Source organism: Rousettus aegyptiacus, unplaced genomic scaffold (assembly GCF_014176215.1).
Source record: "Rousettus aegyptiacus isolate mRouAeg1 unplaced genomic scaffold, mRouAeg1.p scaffold_m13_p_13, whole genome shotgun sequence".
NCBI lineage: Eukaryota > Metazoa > Chordata > Mammalia > Chiroptera > Pteropodidae > Rousettus > Rousettus aegyptiacus.
Window position 1 is genome coordinate 11,268,172 of NW_023416288.1, and position 17,642 is coordinate 11,285,813.

At 32.8% G+C, this 17,642-nt stretch overlaps 1 protein-coding gene across 1 annotated transcript in view; it reads right to left on the reverse strand.

Annotated features, from left to right (window-relative positions):
* Window positions 1-17,642, reverse strand: part of SEMA3D (semaphorin 3D) — a 167,859-nt gene that overhangs the window by 49,554 nt on the left and 100,663 nt on the right. Inside the window, exons 5-7 of the mRNA XM_016130733.2 lie at window positions 16,586-16,705; window positions 11,839-11,932; window positions 9,096-9,224 (exon numbers count right to left, since the gene is read on the reverse strand). Of these exons, the coding sequence (XP_015986219.2) occupies window positions 9,096-9,224; window positions 11,839-11,932; window positions 16,586-16,705 (343 nt within the window). The remainder of the gene's footprint in view (window positions 1-9,095; window positions 9,225-11,838; window positions 11,933-16,585; window positions 16,706-17,642) is intronic.

Consider the following 17,642-nt stretch of genomic DNA (forward strand, 5'->3'; position numbering starts at 1 on the left):
CCACCAATATTATCTACCTACTAGGGTAACTAATCTCATGAATTAATATATGTAAAGTGCTTAGTATCTGACACAAAATAAGGGTTCAATACATGTTGTTTATTATTAAAATGATAATTGATATAATAAACATTATGACTACAGATAAGAAAATGATAAAAAAATTGACTACATCCATATAATTATTAGAATAATATTTAGTTGTTAAAAATGAAATAATTCTAAATATACTGCTATGGAAAGATGCCCATAATACCTGTTAAGTGAAAAAATATTGGCCAATTTGCATCAATGGCAAATTGATCTCAGTTACCAATTCCTTGTTTAAAAAGTATTGGGCATTTTAAGTCCTGGTTGTATATAATTGTGAACTAATCAGGTAACAGATCTGTAATTGGGTAATACCAGTTTCAGAAATAACCTTTTTAATTAAAGCAAAGAAAACAGTGAAAGAGAGTTATTATTGAGAAATGAAGAAATAATTTCAGTTTAGTAGATAATATGAGACACTTAGAAGGACTCATAGAGCACTGTTTACAAAGTAGAAGCAGGAAACAAGGCAAGACAAAAGGTGCCTCCTCACCCACAAGGATTGAGGGGAAGAAGTGAGAGGATTAAATAATCAACATTGCCCTCTCTAGAGTTTTGCCCAGTTTTGATGATTTCTGGGGACCCCAAGAGTACTGAAAATCATTTCCCTGCAGATGTAAGTCATTGATTAGCAGCCCAATAAACAAGGCTTCACAGACACCTTCTTCAACAGACAAAAGTTAATATTTGATTCCAAGTAATGGATAATTTAGTCTTTATCATCCTACCCTCTCTGGGCTAGCCCTGGTCTCCGACCGAATCTCTGCTTAAATGAGACGGCTTAAGAAGAAAAGAAAGGGGGAAATATGTGCGTGAAGTTCCTTCCCTTTGTTCTTCATTATTTCCCTGTTCTTCCCTAGAATTTGGAACTCCAAATACTATACTTATACTCTATACTATATCTTATACTCCTGATAATGTCACTTTGATATCCTAGATTACATAAAAGTTAAATTTTAAAAATCATAAAAAGTGTTTTAAATTTTATATGCTAATTAATCTTAAATTAGCAAATTCTATTAACAATTCTACCAAAGGTTTTATGTGTATGTGTGTTTTTTTCTCTTCCAGCTCCCTCTTTTAAATTGTTGATAAATCACAAATACTTGCCTTTTTTATCCTTGAGCAAAGTAAAATTTCTTTCATAGTCACGAATTAACACTTCAAATTTACTGTTTAAATATACTGTTTTCTTTAAAAGGACACTTTTGTGGCAAAAATTTTTCTGATAATTGTGGCATTAAGATCGCAGCAAATTCATGAAAACAAAGAATAGACTTTTAATTATTAATATATTCAAGTCATTTAGAACAGGAAAAACTGGTAGGATCATAGAACATAAAAACAAATAAGAATTGACTCTTCAAACCAATTATAATCTAGATTAAGGAAATATTAATATATGGCCAAGATAATGCTAAGAAGAAGGCTAGTCTCAATGTTCTGAACAACTTGAAAGGGAAGTGTACAATATGTAGATAAAAAGACAACCAACTGTGTGCTCCCACAGAAATGGACCAGAAAATAATAATAATCTATAGAACGTTTTTAAATTTACAGATGCTTCAACATTACCAACCTGGATGAAAATCTCCAGGTGCACTGACGTGTATTTTTAAAACATAGAGATATAAAATAAATAAAACCTTATAGGTGATCCTTATAAGCATCTAAAATTAAGAGTCGCTGACATAAACTACCATTTTGTGCATGGAAAAAGGATATAGGTAGAACTCATTGACCGAATGTCAATAATGCAAATGCATAGATGGATAGGCAGAGTTAAGACTGATAAAAAAAAAAAAAAACACATTTTTAAGTAATTAGAGTAAGACAAAAAAATAAATAAAACTGAAACTATACAGAAATTATAGGAACATTGTAGGCTTGTTTTATCTTAACCAATATATGAGCTTAAAATGGGGATTAACATGAGTAGAATTTATCATAGCACTTAAATATGACCTAAGTAGAGGTTACACATGCAGCATGATGATGCTGGTAATGTTAGTATCTTATCAGAACTACTTAATGATCGACTTTAGTTTATAATTTTAAAAGTAACATAGTGGTACAAAATTGGCACAGTCCTCTCTCCAGAGAGCAAATGAGATCTCAGTCCTTTGAAACAGAAAACTATTTTAGGTAAAAGAAATACCAGTGTGAGAAAGAGAATTGCTTGTCAAGCTTTTCTCAGACACTCAGATGGAAAAAGTGGTTAAATGAGTCAATTGTTTGGCCTTCACTTGTTTATGGAGTTCGACAAGAGAAACACGATTCTAAAACAGAGCAGAATGTATCCAGTCTAAAAGGAGAATAAACTAATATAGCAATTCATATTCTCCATTGCAGAAATACACAGAACAATTCACTTGGGCTCTGTGAAACATTATCCAGGCATTGCCAGGTATTGCCATTTAAAATGCTGAAAAATTAGAGTCTGATATCAGTCCGCATTTCAGGAATTTCACTGCGACATCAATGGAGAAAAACAGAGTGGATACTTTTCCAAGGTACATGTATTTAATTTTCATCTGATATATGACATAGATGATCTTGTTGTGTTTATTCAGCGGCTGTCAGTTTTATTGGATTCTCTTGTAAATGTTGGTTATTTTTTCAGTACTTCAAGAAAAACTAGGAGTACGGTAAGAAAATTGAATGATAGAAATGCATGAGCCAAATGTTTACTATATGAAGAAATCTAATTATGAAAAAAGAGTTAGTATCAAATAGTACTTTATTCTGAGATTTAAAAAGTAAGCTTATTTATGAGTTAAAAATATATACATGTTTCAAGAATAAAGAGTTTCTTTCTTGCAGATTCAATTGAGGTCCTGTCTTAGAACACTGATGTTAGTATTTTATGATAGAAACACTTTCCTGACTTGCTGCCAAATTTGGGTAAAAATAGGTATCATTTAATCAGTATGACATGCATCATTGTTGAATTAAATAATTTAAAATCATACCAATAGCCACCTGGGCTTTATTATAGCACATTTTCCCCCTTTGGCGTTTCAAACATATTTCCTAACAGGGATGGAGTTCACAAATGAACTTTTAGCATGACACCAAGAGTCACTGCCAAATGAAAATAACATAAATCCACATGGCCTGTAGTACACATCACTTTCACTTCTCCTGATGAATCTCTTTCACCCAGATGAGCTCACCTAGACCATGACCTAATATACAGTGAGTTTTTTACTTTGCTTTACTTCTTGTAGTATCTTTTTCCTACTACTTTTGAAAAATGTTGTCCTTTTGTGTGGAAGAATTTATAGACAACAGAGTACTTCAAGAGAAATTTCAAATGAAAACTGCCTCCTCCACGTGTTAAAAATGAAAAATTAAGACAAGAGTTCTCATTTACTCCAGGAAAGAAAACAAACGACAAAAAATAATCTATGTATCTAAGGTATTATCATTTGTTTTCATTTTCCATAATTTACTTTTATCCTAAAATGTTCACAAAAATGCCACTGTGTTTGAGTAACCACTGGGACTTGTCTCTATTCCTACTTCTTGATATGTTCCAAGATTAAGTTGCTAAGGGAAAGTACAGAAACATCTATCATCATCTAGACTACCCATAGTGTTTCACTTTTGCATTTTTTCATCTTTCTGATGAGATATTTATGTAAATTAGTTTCTCAGAGAATTAATCGGGATTCATTCTTCTTAAATCTTTTGGGACTGTTATTAGGCAAAGTCCTAGAGAAATTCTGACAAAGATCTTAGGCCTAGCAAATGTGGAGGTTAGCTGATCTCATTCTGGTTAATTCTAGGCAGGGCAAAGAATTACATATGGCATATACACAAGCACCAAGGATTTTAAACTCCCTAAGTGGTTCGGTGATAAAAATGGACTTATAAAATATTCATGTAGTACATTTTTAAGATTAATTATTTAAAATCTGCATCAGAACAGCTAAATATCGAATAGCAATTTAATTTAATTTTTCAATTTCACTTCATCTAAATATAATATCAATTTACATTTACAAAAGCTTAAATCATCACAGACATGTAAAAAGTAGGATTTTAAATTAAAAATGAAAGTATGGAAAGTAAAATTTAACAGGAAAAAAACTCAAACTGTCTAATCAGAAATAAATAATACAATGATGTAATAACATGCAGGAAAAACAAATCAGACATTAACATTGACCCCATTATTTGAAATATCAAGTATCTCTTAGTTCTTTCAACCTGGCAACAATTTTATGAAACCCAAGGGTGAGTTTTACATCTACATGCTAAATAAATAGTAAAGACAATTTATAGATATGTTGCATTATTATTGTGAGCTATTGTGCATAACTAATAAATGAGTATACTTTAGACCAGTGCTGTTCAACAGGAATTTCTGTGATGATAGAATTGTCTTATATCTGTGCTGCCTCTAGCTTTGGTGGATATTTAGCACTTTACATATGACCAGTGTGACTAAGAAAACATATTTTAAATTTATTTAATGTTAATTTAAATTTAAATAGTCACATGTGGCTAGCATATACCATAATGGACAGTGCTACTATAGAGCAAGTAGGCTATGTCAGGAACTACACTGTGTCAGGTCCGGTGTTAGGAAGAAATAGGGCCTTTATTAACTGACATTAAAATGGGAATCAAGCTCCCTGATTCAGGAGACATGATATGCTACTCTTGTTGGAATTTTGGTATTATAATGGAAGGATGGGCCTGGGCGTTAGGAGATTAGGCAAATCCCTTCTGCATATTGAGTTTCAATTTGTGGAATAGGAGGTTGAATAAGATAATGTTTAAAATAACAGTCATTCCCAATAATCACCACAATTCCTCTAATAACCACTGTATTTTGTTTCCCCACACTCCTGACACTAACCAGATGACCCCACTGACCTCTGTCTTTGGACTCTAGGCTGACTGTACCTGAAAAATGGCCACCTCTCAGAATGGAGGACAGAAATGCTCTCTAAGCAAAACAATTATTTGCTTTAGCATGTCAGGCACTGCCTTATAAGAATCTCATATAGTTTCTATAATTTCTTTCTTGCTCTGCCCTAGCTGCCAGAAATCGAGAAGCTCCAATTGTATCTTCTGAAGCACTGTGTTCTTCTCATTCTGGCCTGCCTATCCCCCAGCAAATGTCTGACCTGAGGCTTGCACCAACCTGGACTCCAGCTAGACTATCTAGGTCTTCCACATCACTTGCCTAACCACACTTTCTCTATCCTACCTGTTCTCTGCAACAAGGTCCACATCCTCACTTTGCTGTTGCTCAATATGGCATGAATGTGGACCTTATTTGTAGTGAAGCTGTGAGAACAGGAGATGTATAGTCAAAAAAAAAAAAAAAAAAAGGAACCTAAGTTGATGGACTGTATCATACAACGGAAAGAATAAAATGTATAGAGCTAGATAGACATACCTGAATTTTGATCTCACTTCCAATAGCTATATAACTATGGACTTTTTATCTGATTTCTAATCTATCCTCAGCTATAAAGTGGAAATAGTAATCTCTTAAGATTATACCAGTAAATAAAATAACACCTTAAAAGTACCTAATGCAGTCACTAGGATGGATGCTACATAAAATAAATGTGAAGCAGAAGAGAACGGAGATAAGGAAATGATTTAAAAAACAATCAAATAGTGGCAATAAACCAGAAGCAAGGTGATGGAGACCAATGGGAAAATGGTGGTCATAGAAGGAACAAGGTCAATGGATATTTTGTAGGAAGTAAAGGCACTTAGTGATAGATTAGATAAAAGGGAGTGAAGGAGAGGAAGGAATCAAAGATAACTTCAAGGTAATTGGGTGGATAAAGTTAAAGTTAAGATAAATAAAAATCAGAAAACTGGTATCGAAGGGCAGGTTATAAAGGGAAATGGGATAATTTTAAAGTTAAATTAATAGCATTTTAGATTTTAGGTACAATTAGTTTTTTATATATCTCTATTTATATCTGTATTGAAGAAATTCAAAGGATCACTAAACAACTTGTAAAAATCTCAAAGCACTTTAATGGAACATTCAAAACTAAGGCTTACATATCTTTATTACTATATTAAATAACCAGTTTCTTTCTTCTCATCTGAGATGAAAATGTAAGACAACCAAATAAAAATTTTAAGACACTTAGTTAACAGGAAAAGTCTGGCAGTATAGTTTTAGGAAAGACGAGAACACGGGAAACAGTTAAAACAATTAGAATAGATGAGCTCGCAGAATATGAAATATAAAGAAAAAGAATAAAAGGTGGTCTTTAGTTAAAATGCTAAATAGATGTCAGAGAATGAGAGCATTCGTGGTTTTAGTCCCATCTCCTACCACTCACATTCAGGAATAATAATAATGGTGATGATTAATATGGACACTAAATTGCTTTTACAATTGTCTCCCATCAGACCTCCCTATATGATCTAATTTAATCTTTACAACTCCCTGTAATATTACTATGACAAAATTTTAGGCAAATAATTTAGATGCACAGAAAGGTTTGACTAAGGCCACAAATAAGTGATAATCAGGATTTAAACCTGGGCAATTAATTTCCATGGAAACAGAGCTATAATTTTTGTTTAAACCAGAATGCTTTTGAGAGTTAAAGAACGATAACAGTAAACTAGAAATGTCCAGGGCAAACCAGGTTATATGGTCCCCCTATCATTAACAATTAAGCAATTTGCCTTGAATGTCCTAGAATCATAAATGTCCTTCTAATTCTTAATCATTTGGCTGCATTCAATCCATTGAGACTTCTGCTATGTATACTTGCTCCACCTTCATTTTCTTACTTTGTACTGAGTTTTTTAATTACAATTTTCCCCAGTTTCCAAAATCTTCTCTTGAACTTCCTCAAATTCTTCTATTCCCAAACAAATATCTTCTATTTCAAATATTTATTCATTTATATTCTCCTGTCCACCTCCACTGCCACTACCTTTGTTTCTGCCCAGTCCAATTTTCCTGGTTTTGTGTAATGGCCTTTTCTCTGTCCTCATTCTCTTTTAGCCTTCCCTATTGTACCAGATTAAAAAAAAAAAAAAAAATCTGATTCCTTAATTAAGATCAGGGAATGACTAAAGAGGGTCAATAAATACAAACTTCTGGTTATAAAATAAATAATGTAATGTACAGTATGGTGACTATAGTTAATAACACAGTATTGCATATTTGAAAGTTGCTAAGAGGATAGATTTTAAGTTATCACAAGGAAAAAATATCATAACTATGTATGGGGATGGATGTTATCTACACTTACCACAGTGACCATTTCACAATATATACAAATATAGAACCATTATGTTGTACACTTGCAACTAATATAATGTTATAGGTCGATTATACTTCAAAAAAATAGACCAAAAATTTTTTTTTAAAAAAGAAAAGAAATTAAGTCACAGATAATTTCCCATTGGTTTCAGAATAATATTTACAACTTTCCAGCCCCATCTCCCACTCTCTTCTTATGCCCCAGGCATTTGTCATCCATGAAGTCAGCAGCCCTGCCTTATATTTGCAGGTCCACTGCATAGAATAGCATTCAGTACACCATAGATCCAAAAAGCTGTTTATTAAGGGCTTCCCACTTTAAAATTCTCTTCACACAGCCTTAAGAACAGCATGTTAGGCAAATAATAGTAGAATAAATATTTCCTACATTTATTGTTTTAACAATACTTCATACTTTTTTATGGACATGCCACCTTTAAGGAAAAAAAATGAAATAAACTTCTAAATGGGAACATAATGATATCTACCATCTCAAGAATGGGAAATATAATCTATATTTCATTTTAAAACCATAAATTTATCTTGTTACCTAAGCAGATAACCAAGCTTTTTTACTGGTAAAACCTATGGAGTCCCTCTTACAAGTGTTTCCACAAAACCTCACAATACTCAAGAAGACAGTCCTCCCTTGCATGAATGTTAAGAAATCAGTGAGTAATCACTTAGTTGGTGATAGTCTAAATTTGTTTCTCTGTTAACAGGGTTTTCTTTGGTCAATGAGGATCACATTGTTGTATAAACAAATATATCTGCAAGTTTTGACTAAAGAAATGTTTTTAAAGTGTTTTTCTCTTTTGTTTATATTGTCACTCCTTAAACAATAAGGAGAGAAAGAGAGATAGCCCCTAGGTAATCTCTACCCAGGTCTCCTCCACTAAAACCCAATATTTATGGTGGGAATGAGAAATGCTATCTGCCTGCTTAAATAGCAGTATAATGTTACTCTTCTAGGCAGTGGAATAAAGTCCTACGTTAATTAGAAAACATTAGAAAAATCAGAATAAAACCAGATCTGCTCTAGGCAGTAGGAGAAAAAGAAAAAAAAAAATCCTTACATTGTTCCTTTCATTAAATAAATACATTTAGCTTTTGTTTTTTTGTATGTTTATTTTGTTCTATTTTGTTTTTAAAACTTGGAATACTATATAACCCCTAAACAAAAAAGTAATCAGACGAACTAGTCTCAATACCAATATGCTTAAAATTTTAGAAACAAGTCTTAATCCAAATGTAAACTATCTTTAAATGAAAGAATTTAGCATTATAATTGAACCCTTTTTCATTATGTTCATAGATAATATTTGACTTAGTCATTAAAAAATAGACTATATAGAGAAAGATTGCTAACTTGGACCCTAATTTGGCAACTGACAAGTTGTAAGACCTTGACCAAATTATTCAACTTCTCTTAGTTTACTAATCTTTAAAAAATACATAGTAATAATATATACCTCATATGTCATTGTGAATATTTGAAACAAAACAATTAGAGCATAGAAGTGTCAAGAACAATAGCACACACTCAATAAACGTCAGCTATTATTATTATATACACAACAGACTCTGAGATAAGTCCAATTTAGCGAGAAATTATTTCAAATGTATTTTATAATGTTGAGCTAAGTCAATTATCCCGACACATTTGAATGAATAATAATGAGTTTCTTATCTTCCCAAAAGCAAAGGCAAAACAATCAAAAGTGAGAAAATCACTAACCATTGAGCCAGTAGTGCTCTGAAATATCAGTTCTGATGTAATGATGGTCTTGAGTAGGCCCAAGGGATCGTGTGAATGCAGTATCTTTGCCAAGGAAATCAGAAGCTGTTCCAGAGTAGAGGTATTCATCTGGATGAGAGAGAAGAATACATAGGACTTCTAAGAGTTTACCAGCAGATACTATTTACAATTTCACAGCATGAAACCAAAGATGTTTATTGCTTAACATCAGAATATATTGATGTTATAATTTTTAAATTTAACCTTCAGATTTTGAAAAATCTGTTTTGTTGAAGAAAAGATAAGTCAATGAACTTTGGTAAGCTAATGCTAGATACTTGAATACGAAAAGGGCCTAAGTCCTCTGAATTAAAAATTGCACATGCATTGGCTTCTCTTATGAATAAGCTCTTCTTTCCCTTCTCACAAATAGCTAAAGATATATCATAATTAGGAGTTCCTCTTTGTAACAACACAAAAAAAATATTAAAAACTAAATGCCACAATGAGGAATGGATTGTATAATTAGTATTTACTTAACTGACACAACCTCAATGGCCACAACTTTTCTTTGCCTAATCTCTGCTGAAAAGGAGCTTTCAGCACTGAAGTCATTCTTTGTAATTATAACATGTTGCATTCCTTGTAGCTAGTCATGTCTCTAATAGTTCTGATAAACAGGAATTCCTGAAAAGGGAAAAATGTTGCCATTATGGCATACCAAACTTCTTCGTTCTGTTATGTAGGTAAAGTACATATCCATATTTTACCAGAGAGAAAGAAGGAGGAGGGGCAGGGGAAAAAGAAAGAGGGCGAGAGAGGGAGAAAGAGATTGAGACGGGAAAGGTGGGTGAGAAGACAGATGGAGGAAGAGGAGAAGGAGATGGGAAGGAGTGAGAGAAGATAAAGGGGAGGAGAGGAAGAAAGGAAAAAATGGGGAGGAGGGAGATAAGAAAAAGGAGGAGTAAAGAAAAAGATTGAGGGAGAAAAAGAAGGGATGGGGGCCGATGTTTCCTAAAGTTTTTCAATGCATTCTTGGGGTGAGGGAGGCAGCAGAAAAGAACACTGTCCCTACAGTAGAATATGTTGCCTTTCAGAGAGCTAAACCTCTATTTCAAAACATCATCATAGTAGACTAATTTGGGTTGCACTTAATAAACCAAAATAAAAAAGGACTAATCTCTACAGAGCTTTTAAATTTTTTTTTAAATGCCTAAATAGAAGGACAACTAAAGACACTACTTTATCACTGAAATCCAATTTTCCTCAGAAATATAACTTTAAAATTCTGCCTTTGTATAAGTGATTCAGATACTTTACAAACCCTCTGATTATATCCATCTAAATAACTCTTTTAGTTAACTACTTGAGACAATCGACCTATACAATGAGAATGGTCAACCTTCAAAAGAGAAAACACAAAAGAGAGAAATCGAAGTATGCAAAGTAAATGTAGATACGGTACTGCTTTCATCTTAAAGTATTCCCCCACACTATATGGTAAATAGTAATATTTTATTATGGGGCAAATTTTAAAAAGTAGAACAAAAATAACATCAACAGAGACATTATGAAAAAAGTTTAGTAAGACTAAAGGAAACAAATGATTAGTATGAAACATAAAATTGCAGATATTTGAACATTTTGTCAGAAAAAAATTGTATGTTTCAACTCTGAAACTAAATCTGTATATCCAAACTTTAAAGCTGTCTTCTTTGTATTTACCTAGAATTTCTTGAGAGGGCTACTCAATTCCTATTATCTGTTGTTTTTTATTAAGGGTGTGTCAATTCTACTTGACAAGTCAGAATCACAAATCATCTACCTCATTTTTTGAGGATAATGACCGAACATTAGTCACAATTTTCAAAACAAACGAAAATACACACTTACACTTCAAGGAAGATCATTACTTCTCACTAAGTGAAAATTAAAATGTCATGGTGCTTCACTCTTATATTCTATTCAAACCTTTGAGAGACAAGTTAAATAAAAAGAGACTAATGTCATGAACCAAACCAACACAAAAGGAGTCCTTATAATGGTTGTGCTGACATTCCTCAGAACAGACTTCAAAGCACATAGTACTGTTTTCTTTAAACCAGATAGTCATCTCATAAGAACATTTAAAATATATACAAAATAAGAGAAGACTGAATCTGCTAGCAAAAATTTCACATTTCCACTAACATAATCAGGTTATAGTGAAGTGGGGAAAAAGTGTTATAATATTCTATAATCTGTACTCCATAGTCTGATTTATTTCTTTTATTAATTAATTAACTTATATCTTATTAATCCTCATACTTAAATCTTCAACATATTTTGTAATATATTATCTTTAATAAATTGCTAAATTTAACTCCATAGCAAAACAAATAGGGATATAGCTAGTATAAGAAAATCTGAAACATCTAAATGTAAAATTATAGAACAAGTAAGTGTGTGTCACTTGCATTGAAAATAATTAGACCAGAAGTTCATTCAGGAGGATCACTTCATGGATAAAAAAAATAAAATTAAAAAAAAGTAAAATAAGTAACTGTGGATATTAAGGATGGCAGAGCCTCACTTTATTGATAAGGATGCTAAATATAGAGAGATTTAGCACTAAAATACTATAACCACATAGCCAGTGGAAGATTCCTAAATCATCTTTAACTCAATATGAAAATGTAATTTAACCTACACATACCTTTTTAGAAAAACACCTAAAGCAAGAACTGCCTGTCATTGATCTTACCTGTCATTACTGAAGCAAAAGGCTGCTGAGGATCAAAAGGACATTTCAGTCTGCCAGACTCCAAATTGTGTGTGTCTAGTTTGAACACAACTTCCTGTTATAGGAGATATTAACACAAGTGAGACTTTTTAAAATATCAAAATCAGCAAGAACAGAGAAAATAAGAACTAAAAGTGAACTCATTAATTCCACTAAAACTGATTGTTGAGCATATAGCATGTACATCATGCATGCACTCCTTAACTCTTTAGCAAACATTATTTCTGGTAAGATTCAAGTCTCATGTTTTAGTCTCCAATTGCCCAAAGTGGTAATGATAATACTGAATGATATTTAAATCAGAAGTAGTAATATACTCATAATTTCAATTAGTCTGGATTACTATCATTATCAATACTACCATAAAGCATACATATTTCTTAAGGCTAGTAACTAACCGATTAAACCTAATAAGCCAATTTTCTCATCTAAGAAATAAATTTAGTATAATTGTACTTTCATAGCTATTATGATCTATTTACCTAAGCATCAGCGATTATTTCAAATTACTTAATCTCTGTAACATTTTAAAATTTTAGTGATATAAAAGTGTTCTAAGGTAGGTAGTTAATTTTCAGAGCTATTGATACATATGGGCAAAAAAAATCCTGATGTGTTTTCACTATTACGCAAACACTGAACACATTAAAAACCATAGTTATATTAGCTGAAACATCTATTTTTACAATAGTGGCCACAGACAGAATGACATTGACAGACTTAATATTTAGGAAAAAATAACATCTTAAGTTGAACTTTCCAAGAAAAATATGAATGTATAATGAATATGGCCCCATGAGCTGTAGTATTTCATAATAACGAAACACTACTATCCAGCAAAAAAGCTGATGACTTACCCTGTCTTTGAACTAGTTAGAGAAATTCAGCATTTCAGACATTCTAGATGGCACATCTACAAAGTTCTATTGGAGCACACATTCATATAATAAGAAAGGACCATCCAGTGCTACTTATCTAGAAAGCAAGCAATGAAGCAAAAGGGATCAAGGAAATTGAATTATTTGTTATATTATGTTGCCATGTCAGATCTTTTTTCTTATGAACAGGACCCACCAGTAACTACTACCTGTCTTTAAAAAATAGTAATAGCAATTTAAATAGCATGATTAACAATTGCTATTTCATAGTTTCAAGTAAATGCACTTTAATACCAAGAGTAATGGTACCTGATAGTTAATAGTTACTAACCATAGGCTGAGAACTTTATGTACATTGTCTCACTGAATCCTCACCATAAACCTAATGATTAGCTGCTTTAAGAATTCCAGCTTTACAAGAGGAATATTGAGGATGGAGGAGTTAAGTACTTTGTTTGACATCACAAAGGTAACAAGAGGCAAAGTAGTAACTTGAACTCAGACCTATCTCCAAAGGTTAGGCTTTTAACTAATCTAGTCTCAGAATTTCAAACTCATGACCTTAAAAATGTATTGAAATCAATTTATAATTGACTCATCATGACTGTGTAACATGTCCAAGCCCAAGTATGGTTAATTAGAACAGGTCAGCTAATGACAAATTATGATTGAGAAGCCTAGGCATGAGAAAAGTCCAGTAAAAACACATTTAGGGTATGCTTTCCAACCATGTGTGGTGGGGGTGAAGGGGAGGTGGTAAGGGGAGGGATCTAGAGATAAGTCAGGAAAAAACATCTATAGATAGTCGCTTGAAAGCATGCGTAAATATCATTAAAGGAACATTAGTCTCCACAGATCAAATAGAACTGCTGACTCTGCCTGTAATGAAATAGTGTAAAGGGGGTAACTAATATGAATATGGATACACCAGAAGATTATATTAAAAAGCTTAAGAAAAAAAAAACCAGAAAATATCTGAGAAAATGTCAAAATTGATGCAAATTACTAGATAAACCTTTATAATTGTACAGAACTGTTTTCCTAATGCAACATTTCATTAATTCTCAAGATAAGTTCATAAAATTGGTATTTGTGGAGGCTGAGGACAAGGCTTCTTTTATAATCTCCTGGACAAAAGAGATAGCAGAAAAGCAAGTTTCCTTGAGCCAAAGTCAAGGACACCAATGGGAAAACATAGTAAAATATAACGCTGATTAAATATTCTGACTTGAATAAACTGACTGAATTATTCGACACTACCTTTTGAGACAACTTCAATCTTATAAGATTTTTCCCATTAAATTCCTTAAGCCTAATTAATGATGCAAAAAGCATCTAAGGTGCACACTGAAAAATATTTTTGAAATAAAGTGGTAAGAAGAATGATAGGAAATTTTAATCAATACAACTAGGCAAAATTATTATTAATATCATCCCTATTTAACATTGTGATTTGCATTAGAAGAGGAGAGTTCCCAGAGGAAAAAACACACTTCCAATCTAGTTATTTAACAACTATCAGGCACTCCAAGTTTTGCAGAATATATATATTGCAGACATTACTTTTTATACTTTTGACTCTTTACCTTTCTGTATTCCTGTTGCCTACCATGGCAGAGTATTAAGTGACTGGAATGAAGTAAGTGCTATGCCAAAGCCTATACCATCATTTTCTCATTTAGTCCTCAAAATAGCTCTATGAGGTAGTTAGTATTATTATCATCATCATTATTTTCCTGAATAAACAGAAGCATGGAAAGCTTATGCACTACAACTATGGAGCTGGTAAATGACTGGAGCCATAATTTAAACTCTGGCTCCCCACGCTCAAGTGGTTAGTTGTTGACAACGGCCCTGACTTCTGTTCTGAGAGCCAGATCCAACTGCCCATTTGGCATGACCTCCTGAACATTTCTCAAATGCAGAACATACAAAACTAACTCACCATTCTCCCCACTAACTTGTTACTATTCTCATCTCAATAAATAATACCACTCTCTAACTCACTGCCAGAGACAGAAATCTGGGACTAATTTTAGCTTTTTTATCCTTCTTCCTATTGCCCCAGCTACACTGAACAGAAGTCTCCAGGAAAGGGACTTCCCACACTTCTCTTCTCCATTCCTTTTATATATTGCTGTTTCCCCTTCCTAGTCACCTCTGGAGCAACCTTATCTATTTGAAAATGGAGGGCCTTCTAAATTCCCTCTGGAAGAACAATGAATTCCTAAAACTAATAATTCATTTAAAAAGTTAACAGTCTTCAAGTAGGGCTGACTACAATTACCTGTACTCTTAACCAGCAGCAAACTCACAAGGCTCAATACCTTCACTCATAAGTCTCTTATTACAGAACTTGTAAATCTGACTGCCCCAGGCTTCTTGACAGTCCCAACCTAAGTAATTAGCTCTGCCTAAATTCCTTTTCAGCACTTGTGACTTTTAGGAGCTAAAGAACTCTACTTGCATCCCTCAGCAGGTTGTTAGTTTGGCCTTTAGCCTCAGGCCTCAAAACACATCCAAGCTGTAAGGCTATCTCATATAATTACACCCTATGTTGTGAGCTACTATTATATATTACCCTTCATCAAAGCTAGGCAAGAGAATATTACACAAGCAACAAAGAATGAAGGATTCAAGTTGCCAAATCTCCTAGTGGTTCAGAGGGTTAACTATCAGGGTAGCTTTATTTTCAAACAGTTGAGTCTGGGCTGGTTAGACAAGTTAGTTAGAAAGGAAAATGTATCCAGCCACAGTTGTGGGTTTGATTTCTATAACAATCGGTTAAATCAGTACAAAGAAACTTGTTTCATGAACCCAAACTTTAAGTTAAAACACATAGCCAATTATCCTGCAAATATAAATGGTTATGCACAAGAAGTATATACATAAACATTAGAATGATAGTGCAACCCATGAACCACTACAAAGATATACTTTAGAGTCCATGTTCTAAATGTTCGAAAATTCAGTTGTGCATGCTTGCTCTAGAGACAGATTGCCTTGGTTCAATTTCTTGTTAGACCATTTATTAGTTGGGTGATCTTAGGCATGTTATTTAATTCCACTGAGACTCAATTTTTACTAACTTGTAAATTGGGGGTTATAGAGCTACTAACTTCATTAAGAGTGTTGTGAAATTCCAAGGAAACAATCCACATAAACTGCTTGGCACAGTCCATGACACAAAGAAAGCACTCTATTAATTATTAGTTAAATTACTGAAATCTGCATGTTTCTCATTTTTTGAAATGTTCATTGATAAATGGAATGCATCACTACTAAATAATACATCCTTTATTTCCACTGTGTCAGTTTTGTCCAGCAGCAATAATGAGTTCAGCATGCTAATCTGACTATCTATACAATTTTATGAAAATCATTAAAATTCTGTACTTAGTGTCCACTATTGTAAACATAAGTTAACAGGCTAAATTTGTTACATGGGGAAAAAAATGACATTACTCATAAGATACCATTCCTTTGCAAGGTCTTATGGGAAATGAATTTTTATCAACAGTAATATACTGAACAGATCTAGTTATTAAAAAAAAAGAGAAAATAAAGATATACATAGATCTCATAGAAAATAAGCCATTTCAATGTTTTGCACTATTAATTTTGATCATATAATTAAAAAGAAAAACTTCTAATAGAAAAAATTTTATTAGATAAAGTGTGTAGTCAAAATGGCACTCCATATAGCAGTTGTGATCATGAGTTCTTATACAGTCATATGCTACATAAGCTCATCTTTATATTCAAATCCGCCTATTTAATGTCATAGGCATCACATAACAAGGTATTGAAATAAATTATTATTTTTTTACCTCCTTGTAGACTCCAAGATCAATATAGCCACATATTGGATGAAAAGCTCCAGTTCCACACACATAAATGTGAGTTTTGTTATAGGGTTGGAGTACTCGAATGAAATTTGCACATTCTGTCTATTGGGTATAAAAAGGAAAATAAAAGCATTAGCACACAATCAAGTTTTTGAAAGATTATCATTCATGTCAAATCTTTTCCAAGTAGATAAATCATCAAAAATAAGAGAAAAAAATAATAAAAAATTTGTGAGAAACGTTTTAACATCTGACTTAACAAAAAAGGCAAAACGAATTTAAAAAATAAAATAAAATAAAATAAAATAAAATCTGCCCATTTTATCACAGAATGTTACAGTGAATTCATTGAGTCCTCCGCTCTCTGCTTTCTTATAAACGATGCAGCTGCTTAAGACTACATGAAAGGAAAATGTCAGTCCTGCGGCCGCACAGATAAAGCATGTTTCTTTATCAGGTAGGAAGATTCAGCCTCTTCAACAAGAGCATGGACACTGCATATGGTTACTTAGGTTGTGTGCTGCAAATAAAGTCTTACCTAAGGATGTGCAAATCACACTACAAACAGCTTTTAATGTCCTGAATATTTACATACGTTTACATATATTTATTATACATAGGCTCCTAAAAAGGAACATTTTATAGTCATTAGGACAATTTTATGACAGATAGCCTTATTCAACCAAACCATATTACGCCAATTTTTTGCCTTTATGCTTAATTTCTATTAGGACAAAAGCACCCAGGGAACTAGCTTCGCGTTTTTTAACATCATATTAGGCAATCTCAAAAGAAAATCTAATTCTGAGGGTAAACATGCCATACTAATGGTTTTGAGCAAATAGAGACACAGTAATATGAGAAACGTTAGGGCAAAAAGTGTAAAACTGTACGTGATAAATTGTAATGATGGCTTCATTGCCACACTGAAAGGTTTAATATTCTCCTTTATGTTACTCACTCCTGCTCACTGAAGGGACTTTTATTTCTAGTTTTTTCCCCCATGAAAAGACTTATGCAAGCGTGAGATCTACACAAG